Source organism: Empidonax traillii, unplaced genomic scaffold (assembly GCF_003031625.1).
Source record: "Empidonax traillii isolate 1590-97213 ecotype Southwest subspecies unplaced genomic scaffold, ASM303162v1 scaffold1405:size211071, whole genome shotgun sequence".
Classification (NCBI taxonomy): Eukaryota; Metazoa; Chordata; class Aves; order Passeriformes; family Tyrannidae; genus Empidonax; species Empidonax traillii.
The window spans coordinates 78,096-88,465 of NW_020956598.1; the positions used below are offsets into that span (position 1 = coordinate 78,096).

A 10,370-nucleotide genomic window follows, 5' to 3' on the forward strand; every position below is an offset into this window, starting at 1 on the left:
GCTCCCACTCAGACACACAACTATTCTGAAAATGTCCTGGTACTCAATATCACTTGAGACCCTTTAATGCCAAAAGGAGTTTCTCATTAGTGTTGTATTGTTTGGGAGAATAAAGACGAGTCCTTTACCTGTTCAAATCATTTTTACCATGGATGTAATGATCAGTATGGCCAAGATGATAGTGATCCTGTGCATTCCATCGCTGTTGTGGTGCTCTTTTCCAGAATCCTTCCTGATGTTGTCTAGCATTTCTGTCTTGCCTATCATAACGGCTCATATTTTCACATTCCTCTACAGAGAGCACAGAGTTAAAAAAATTTATAAAATTTGTTCCCTTGCAAATAAAATATTTACTATGTGCTGGTAACAAATGCAGTGTAAAATCTGGTTTGTTTGTTTGTTTAACTGATCCAAAACTGTGTATTTTAGAAGTGTCAAGCAGACTTATATAATGATGTCACATTTTTACTAACATATAAACTTGCTACAAGAATAAGAGGAACCTGTAGCAAAAGCTACAGAATCCAGCCTTAACAGAATTTCCAGTTCAAGCAGAAAATCATGAGGAGGAGGTAGAGCTATAGGGAAGAAATCAAAAACTGTTTCCTGTCTTTCTTAAGGGCCGTCTCTTCAAGCCTTTAAATAGCTGTAACAAGCCACAAACACAGCAAGACAACACTGTAAAAAGAGAAGAGTACTGCACTCCAAAAGAGACCAGTTTCATTACTTAGAACACAGATACAGCTCAGCCTATTCATCTTGCTTGTTTTTCAGTTTCAGAGACAATCTTTATTTCCCTGGACAACCAGCATGATTTAAAACAAGGAAACCAAATAATCTCTTCAAAACACTAACTTTCACAAAGCAACACAGATTTCACAAACTTCTTAAGGCAACGATTGCTAAATTTGGCAGCAGCCTGCAAACAACTAGACAGAAAGCCAAAACAACGGCTACCGGGCAGTCAGACAGGGCAAAACCAGTCAGGAACTGCTATTTTGCCACCACACTTTCTCCCTCACTTACCCAAGGAGGTTTTCCTCACATTGGCAGTCCTTTGCTAGGAGAAACTCCACACAAGAGAACATTGTTTACTCGGCTGCCTACTCAGACAAGTTGCGCACAAGACGCTCATAAACAGGCCTTCCTTCCTGCTCCGCTCCCAGCCTGCGTGTGGTTGGGAAGGGAGCCCAGCCTTACCCTGTGATTTAACACTGCCGTCCTCGCTCCCTGCATACTTGTTGAGCTAGAACTGTTTCTATAAATAGTGGCCAAGCGGCATCCCAGACTCCAAAGTGAAACTAGGAGAGTTTCTGAGGACCTGGAAAGTCTTAACAGGTGACGTCAGTGAGGTCGCACAGAATTATGGAAAAAGTGTTGGCAAAAGGTGCCCTGTTACACAGCATTATAACAAATACAGCTGCGATTCAGTTTTTATCACACAGCTCAATAACCAAAAAATTACATCAGAAAATAAACTTATTCACCTCAAGTAACAGAAGGTTTATTTTCCTTTAGCATCGTGCTTCTAACAGCTCATAACACACAAAAATTAACAGCAAAATAAGCCCTGACTAAATATATAAGTAAGCTTTAGAAAATTAAATTGAGACACTGAGTAAAGAAAAGTTGTGCTTTTTCAGGTGGTCAGGTTCACATCAGGGAAAACCTGGAGGTGGCTTTCGAATTCTTCTTTTCAGACCCTCTGCTAAAAATACAGTGATTTCAAAAGAAGAAGCAGAGATACCCAGTTTATGCCACATTAGTTTTATAAAGAAACCCAACCTCTAAAAAAAGCCAAAATTAACAGTAATTACCTTTTAATGTGTTTGTGGCAAACATTCACCTTTAAAACACATGCTTTTCTAGGAGTTTTTAAATAATTTGTAATGGAATTACTGATGCAAGTGCAGTGCATGTTTTATAAACAAGGAAACCTATGAGAAATTGATCTACCCTTTAAAATCGTTTCTTAGTTTTTCCCTAAAGAACTAGAATTACTCGTATTGAAAGAATATGCCCTAGGCTGGGATTGTTACACATTCTGGAAAATTAATTATGTAAAGAATAAAAATTTCACACCTGTCAGGGCTGAAAAGTTGCATACTGGCATTGTGGTCAATAATTGCTTTTCACACAAGTCCTTTGGAAGACTCATTCTAAGACTAAGCACTGCATTTCATGTGTGCACACAGTTAAAACATGATGTGCCACCATCGTGGTAGATGGAAAACTCTGTAAATATTCACTGTTATTTTGGTTTCATACCTAATATACATGCAGGACTCTTCACTCAAAGAACTCAGAGGTGCTCTCAAAACGACCCAAATTTGAAAAATCACACCTTAAATCGTAAAGCTTCTGTTACCCTGAATTTGGATACAATATATAGGAGATATTGTCATTTTGTAGAAGAAAACAAAGACTTATCTTAAAGAATGACACTATCACTCACCACAGCTTAAAAAAAAAAAAGGTGTCTCAACATTTTCAAATATATCTGAGGATGAGACTGAAAGACTAACTTCAAACTTTGAAATTGATTCTACTGAAATAATTTTAAGGAAAAAACAGTATGAAACAAGGTTGCACCTTTATTAAAAAGGTACAAATTTCTAACCTTAGAGTTCTTCCAATATGAGTTGTATTTGGGGAAACGGAAGCATCACCCTTCCTGTACTTCAGATAAGAAACAGTTATTACTTGAAAAAAAAAACAACAGAATGTGAAGAGTGCACTGACTTATTAAACCAAGAGTCAGAGCAAAGCAACTCAAAAACCTCTTAAGCCCATGAAGCAGTTTCTCAGAACGATCGCTTGGATGATTTACTAACCTTTGTCACGAGGTGGGTCCTCAGGCAGGTCCACATCAAGCATAAGATCATCATCTTCAAGATCGCATGAATCAAGATTATTCAAGATATCCTGCAGGAAAGAAAAAGTGAGATACAATTGTGCTAGGATATCTCATTTACCCTCCTTTCATAAAAAGATTATTTCAGTGTTTTGTTACACTTGTATTGTACACACGATGTTACCAGCAACCTCCTCTTTCGAGACATCTTACTTGAGAGACCACCTATACAAACAACAATCATCACACCTGCAGTGATATGACACAGTAACAGTTCCAGACAAAACAAAGACAGATTAAAACTTTTTTCTGCCTGATGCCAACGGAATACTCCAGATATTTTTCTATTCATTAATATCCTGCCTTCTCCCCAGTTGGAAGCATTTTAAAACTGAATTACTTTGCTCACTTAGAATTCTAAAACAGCTTTGTGAAAAGATGTTGAATTCCCTTATTTCAGCCCTCATACTGTCGTAACATCACTGAAAGGAAGTGGGGGAGACCTATGTTATCTTGACTTTTTGGGCCAATAAAACTTCAAATACACTATTATCAGCATTAAGCTTTGCTTCCTTTTGTCTTTAACACTGTGGCTCATACAAAGCTGCTCCTGTAAGGACTAACAGTCATGTTGCATGGGTGTACTAACAGCACCAAAAAAAAACCAGCAATAAAGAGTTAATACTAAATGGAACTACACATATTCAGTATAGTCGGTCAGGTATATTAAAAGCAAGGACTGTAGTGTGGCCAAGTCCAGTCCATGTTAAAAAGACAGACTGACCTCTCTTCCTTTAAGAACACCAAGAGGAAAAACTCAAGATCAGGGTTGTAGAACCCCAGCTCATGGCACAGTCAGACACTGCCAGCACCACACTGATGAAAAGCCACAGCCGAAAATAAAGCACAGCACTTGACCAGAGTACCCAGACACTGTTTTACTTCATTATTCAAAGGAAACCAAACTTACTAATACCAATTGATTATAACATGAAGTAGGTCTGAGGAAATTGCTAATGGATATAGACCTCTAACTCTTGATCTCACAAGTAAAGCCATGGCTTTAAGGACCAAGATCAGACTGGGGTACTTTACATCTGCCTTTTTTCTAATAGTAGAAATTAAGATTTTTCTTCAGTTTATCTGCTACCCCTAAAGGTGATTCACGGGACCAATACTGGAAAATTTACCAATTTTTAAGTCAAACAAATGTTTTATAATTACTTATCCAAACATGACCATTAAATACTTAACAGACTATGAGCACGCTACAAAACAATATTCCCTTGGAAAGCTATCCCTTTGCTGGCTATCATTTATTGCTTTGTCACAGATGTAAAGGAAGAACATTAACAGGCATTTGTCTGAACTGTTGTCCCAGCTGTTTTTCAGCAGCCTTCCTACAGCGCTCACAAAGGACTACTGCATTTTATTAGAAATGGTGACAAGAGTTAAGTATATTTTAAGATTTTGGGAGGTTTTGTGACATAGAACATTAAACACTTTGCATTTCTGCAGGGCAAGTAATTTATCAACTTAGGAGGGAGAGCGTGAGATTAAAATAGTTAATATGCACTTCGCAAAATATGAGCAATATAAAGGAAAGATGGAACATCTGAGACAGAACCACCTGTTTTTGTTGTATTTCAAAGTCCTACAGGAGTTGTTTTGTTTACACATAGTATTCTGTGTATCTACTGGAAAAAGAGGAAAACCTACATATCAAGGAATTGTGAATCATAATAAATCCAACTATGGACAAGTTTCACAAAGATACGGAATCCATTTAAAAGAAACACGGATTTAATATTTGAGAGAACAAACTGCCCGTAGGAATTTACTTCCTTTTGTTTCCATTTATTTATGTTTTTCCAGAAACTAACAGGTTTTTAACTAACCCATATTTTTTAAACAATTCTGTGTGTTTGAGAGGCAACTTTGGTTTGTTAGATGATAAATTGTTTCTATGCCATGCTTTGATCTTCAAAATTAGTATGAACAAGCATTATTTTCTTCTACTGCAGGAACCTTAATGAGCATGACAAATTAAGTGGAAACTGTGGCCACAAACAGAGAAAGAAAGCAGAAAACCTTTGCCATCGCATTTAAAAATGCACAATATAAAAACCACAGTTTGTCAGAGCATTAACAAATAAACCTGGATAAGCCACTTGAGTGTCTTTGTATCAGAACTTTGGAACTCAGATGGTGTCAGAGAAGGACAGCACTTGAGATTCCAAGCATACTTTTCTGTCAACAGCACATTTCATTATGCTTCTGTAATTATACATTCCTCACCACACCGAGGAAACTCCGGGAAAGGAAACTCCGTGGTGGAAAACACAACTGCGAATACCAAGTCTTTGTAATCACTGGACAGTGTGTGAAAGCACTTTGAGCATTTCCCAGCGCTGGTGACTTTGGAAACATAATATCCAAGTAGATGTCATCTTCAAATAGCCATAAGATAAAGAGCAGGTTTCATCAGCACATTAATACATAAACCCCCCTCTACTTAGAGACTTCCACTGTTATTCTTTCTACTGCATAAGAAACTGCAGTTAACTACTTGGCACTAGCACAGTTAATAAGATGTGCTTAACAGCAATTAGCATCATCAAGTGATTCTGGGCAACAAGCTCAAACAGGACATAAAATTCTTTAAAAGTGCATCAAGTCCAACCCTACAGACTAATAAATGTTTCAGCAAGATACATAAAAAGAAGAATCCCTTTTTTTTTCTCCTGTAGTGGAGAGGAATGATGCATATTAAAAAGGGTGTGTTTTTCACAAGGCTGATTTAGCATTAGATTTTCAAGATGGTACAACCTAGTCAGAGATTAAGTTTGTGATTCCAAAATCCCAAATCAAACTACAATGCTGTCACCTCATTCACTTGTTCTACCCTTAGGAAATAAGCAGTTAAAGGAAAATAACTAATTGGTTTTGTTACTGATTTACTAACTTAGGTGTTGCTTCTAAAGAGGATGAAAATGTCCCCAGTAGAAGGTAAGCATGAGTAAAAGGAGAGAACAACAGAATAATCTGGCAAGAAACTCGAGAAGTGAAGCATTTGAGAGTAGCACAGAAACCAACAAAGCATCATTTCAGATTCTTGAAGAATGGAAAATGGAAGTAGCTTTTAAAAACAAACCCTAAACAGACCAGGTAGACAAGTCATCTGAAGGGCAGCTAAAGGATAACTGCCAAAGTCAAACACAATTCAAGGCCGACAGAAGAAAACAGGGAGACCTTCAGGGTCTTTTTCAATGCTATTTTCAGCATTGGACAACACCCCCGATAAAGAAAGAAACAGGAATTTAATACCAGTGTTCGAAAAGGCAATGTTAAACAAGAACTGAACAGAACTATTAAGTGAAGGCAGAAAACAGAGACAGAAGATATAAACAGAGGAAAGCACATACTGTACTATAGGGCTGAAGAGAAAAACTCACTGTAAACAAAGTCCTTAAAAAACAGAAAACCACCCGGGGAGACAAAGAATGGAACTCTGCAGGATACCAAAAATGGGATAGGAAGTTAGTTTAAATGCTTTACATTACAAGACACATTAAAGACAGTGAAGCAAAACATCCAAACAAGTATTTTGTAATTTTGTCCATGCTCTGTAACAGACGGTTGCTGTGACAACAAATGTAACATAAAACGTTTTGAATTTTCAGAACAAAGTTCATGTTTAACTGTTAAACATGACGGTTTTAAATAAATATTTACTATTCTTGAAAACATTTTTACAGAGGCATTGTAAGTTCTACCTAGGTTTACTGTAAATATACAGGAATTAATTATTAGCTGAAGTTATTACCCAGTGTATCTTAAGCAGCTATCCTTGCTGCTCTTCTAAGTTTTTTTTTAATTATAAAATCAGATATCACACTGTATAAGAAATCTGAAATTCAAGAGCATGAAAAAGGAAGAGAAAGAAGAAAACCAGAAATATTAGCCATTCTGTTGAGACTTCACTAATTCATAAACAAGAGCTCTTTCAAACACACAGCCCAAGCTCCACCACAAGCAGCATTCCTTGACTGCCATCTAGCCTCCAGTGATGAGCCCACAAGGAAAACTGAAGGGGGCCCAGAACTTTAACCATCTTTCTGCAGAATCCTAGCAAAATTTCAGGATGTTTTCTAAATATTTTTTTTTAAATAGGCAGATGCTTTTAAGCAGAGAATTTCCTGTTCACTACTAAACACGATAATAGAAAGTCATAAGCATTGAGGAGCAGCACAGGCAGAGGAAAAGCAGTCCCTCCTACTCACTGTTTCCAGTCTGTTTGCACAAAAACTAACAACACCAGAAGTTCAGCATTGCCTTTACAGTTTACCTAATCAACAATGGAGTATTTTACACTATAAAGCAGTACATAATTGCTATAGCTACTCTTAACTGGCAGAGCTAATTGTGAATGATCCTCAGTCCCCTGACTTGCACTTGGATCAGAAGAGCAAGATTTGGCTTAGAAGAAAATAGGGAGGCTTCAAATAATTCCCAGCTGGAAAAGGAACAGAACAGGAACTTCAAAATTCAGAGGATTTGGGGCACACACTGCTACAGGACCTCAGTTAAGTTTCCCTGTGCAGTAAAGCTTTAATTCTACCCTTGAGAGACTTCCGGACTAACCTGAATAGGACGAGTTACACAGCATTAATGTGTTCTATTCTTACACAGTCAGCTGAATATACATTATTTCTATTTAAAACCAAAACAATCCTCAAATACCTCCCGACTGTCTTTAAGCGATTCTATTTTGACCCATCTTTGAATGCACTGTTAACAACACAGGAACCATCCTGCTGTAAAAGTGTATTCCCACCACACTTTACCCTGATACATTTCAACAGCGTGAGCCAAGGGCACAAAAAGACCAAAACGCTCTTTACTCAGATCTACACCACACGTGGGAAAGCGTTGCTTTGCTGACTTTCCAGTCCCAAGGAGGATGACAATTAGAAACCCCGTGTTTAGAACTGCGGGGGGGGGGGTACTCAGACTGAAACTGGGTGTGCACACTTCACTAAGAGGGACCAAAGCTGTGTGCAGTGCAAAAATAATTCAGCCAACATGTATAAGACCATGCTTGTCCCCTAAATTTTTGACGCCTCACAACAGAAAATAATACAGAAAGATTCAACAGCAATGTTCTTCTAACTTATCAGGACATCATTTCAGATAAGCAGGAAGAATAAAAGGAAACTATGTGTCAGCCCAGGTGTTTTTAACCAAGCCATCTCTAAATGTTCAGAAAACCTTTTAAATGGGTTAGATGTATGTCTCTGTTTTACACATCTTTTAAAAATGCTTTCTTGTTTATACTACTTAGATAACTTTGAAAAACACTCCAACTTGAAGAATACTGTTCTCTGAGCACCTGCTCACTGTTTGAAGAGTTCCTAGGATTAAGGAAAACAACATGTGAGACTTAAAAAAATCAGTAATACAGTTAAATGAAGTACAGTAGAATAAATCTGAAGTCCTTCTGCCATTGTAAAATTATGCTGCTTGGTGGAATAAATAAGAAAATTGGAAAGAACAGCACGAACATTAAAACATAACAGTGGATATGCAATTACCAACTTGTATAGGAAATGTTCTTTACAAACTTATGAATTAAAACTAGTGCTAACCTCTGCCAGAACTTATTCTCATTTTTCACACAACACCACATCAGCTGATGCTCTCTCCCTCTCTCCAGCATAAGGATCCAAAAGTGTAATTAACAGCTACCACAAACAAAGCACATGAGTATAAGTGAAGTTGCCTTACTTGGTTTTACCAACCCAAAGAGCATGAGAAGATTTACTGTGTCAGTTCTCAATCAAGCAGCTCTCAAAGGCTTCCCCATCCCAAAGGGAAAAAGGTAATTTGCCATAAAAGACCATTCACAAACATCTGAAATCTGAAATCTCAAACCAACACCACAAGAGGTTTGTGCACTATAATTCAGTCATATAACCTCCTAATCATGTTTGACAGCAGGGACACCTACATCACACAAGACACAGACAGAAGAGCCATCTCGTTAAGCAATTTGGTGTTTCACTACCTCCCCTTGCTGTTAAGCTCTGAAGTTGAAGACTAGAGCAGAGGTGGGAGGGTAGATGGCTATTTTCACTCTGAAGGCAGTGCCTCTGAAATTATAGTCTCTACTTTCATGACATCTCCTTTCTCTGCCATGAGAATATGAAAAACAAATGCCACAGGTTTCTATACTTGTAATACTGGAAAAATGAAAACAATGACAGTGACCTAACAAAAACTCTGAAGTTAGAACAGTGCAATTTAAGTAAATCAGAATAATTTTCATCAGATTCTAGAACGTGGCATAGAGATGATGGGACAAGGAGTTGTGGAACTTGGACACGAAGTTATGTGCAACAGCAGCAGCTGCCGATAAGCTGCATGGCAATGAAAAACACCTTCAAGGCTGACACCTGCATTAGATTCCAATCCCAGAATCACTAAATACCTGAACAGGAAGTTTGACCACTTCATAAATTTTAGAAAACAGAGTAAGAGAAAGCTTTTTCTCAAGGATATCCTAAACAAAAATGGTACCTTATCAGATAATGTATTTCCAAGGAATTCTTCTGTATCACAACTAAAAATTCAGACATGGTGTCAGCCATTTTTTAGAATGCATCAGTAAAAGCTACAATCTCACTGAAGACTTGCTGTGCTACTGTGGTATGTACCCTTCCACATTACTGATGCTGTGTGTTACACAGCTCTATCCATAAAACATGTTCCCAGTTTGCTGGGCACAGAGGGAAATGCTGCAGGAGGTACAATTCAAATGGCAAAGTATCTGACACCCTCCGGGTTTGCTCTTAGTCACTGCCTGGCAGGTTCACAAATACTTTGTACACTACAGTGTCTCCACACCCCATTAGACATTGCTGCCACTGAGAATTTCCATTGCTGCCCATACACACCCCCTGACTTCTGAAGTGCCTTTACCATTGGTTTGCTTGAATGCTTTCTGGGTAACAGGCAGATAAAATTACCTCCCCCTGCACTGGCACTACATTCTCACAGTCGGTCCCATCATCTGACACACTAATGAATCCTGTTATCCATTCACTCACCTACAGGGAGAGATTGCCCAGCTTCCCCCTCTGTGATCCAGTTCTATCACAACAGCGGCCAGATAAATTTGGCAGCAGCAATAAAGGCTAAAAGCTCTGAGGTCTTACAGACTTGTTAGGGAGCACCTTCAGGTGCCAAAAAGGCCACAGCTACAGCAAAATCCAAATTACCCCAATATAGGTATAACAAGACTCCCTAAGACTAGAACAATGATACTTAACTAAATAGTTACACCACAAGATCAATGCCTTACCCTTCTTTCAACCTCACACCCTCACTAATGTGCTGAGCATCAAGTAGTGTCATCAGTTGTCACTGTACCAAATTCACTAGCAAAAAAAAAAAAAAAAAAAAAAAAAAAAAAAAAAAAAAAAAAAAAAAAAAAAAAAAAAAAAAAAAAAAAAAA

General features: G+C 37.9%; 1 protein-coding gene across 7 annotated transcripts in view; it reads right to left on the reverse strand.

Moving 5' to 3' along the window:
- The window catches only part of CCSER2 (coiled-coil serine rich protein 2), a 61,158-nt gene that overhangs the window by 29,198 nt on the left and 21,590 nt on the right, over window positions 1-10,370 (reverse strand). For all 7 annotated transcript variants that reach the window (XR_003573848.1, XM_027907137.1, XM_027907136.1 and 4 more), the window contains exons 5-6: window positions 2,835-2,925; window positions 129-291 (exon numbers count right to left, since the gene is read on the reverse strand). Coding sequence is in view for 6 of the 7 variants with exons in the window: in XM_027907137.1 (XP_027762938.1) it covers window positions 129-291; window positions 2,835-2,925 (254 nt within the window). In the remaining variant the exon portion in view is untranslated. The remainder of the gene's footprint in view (window positions 1-128; window positions 292-2,834; window positions 2,926-10,370) is intronic.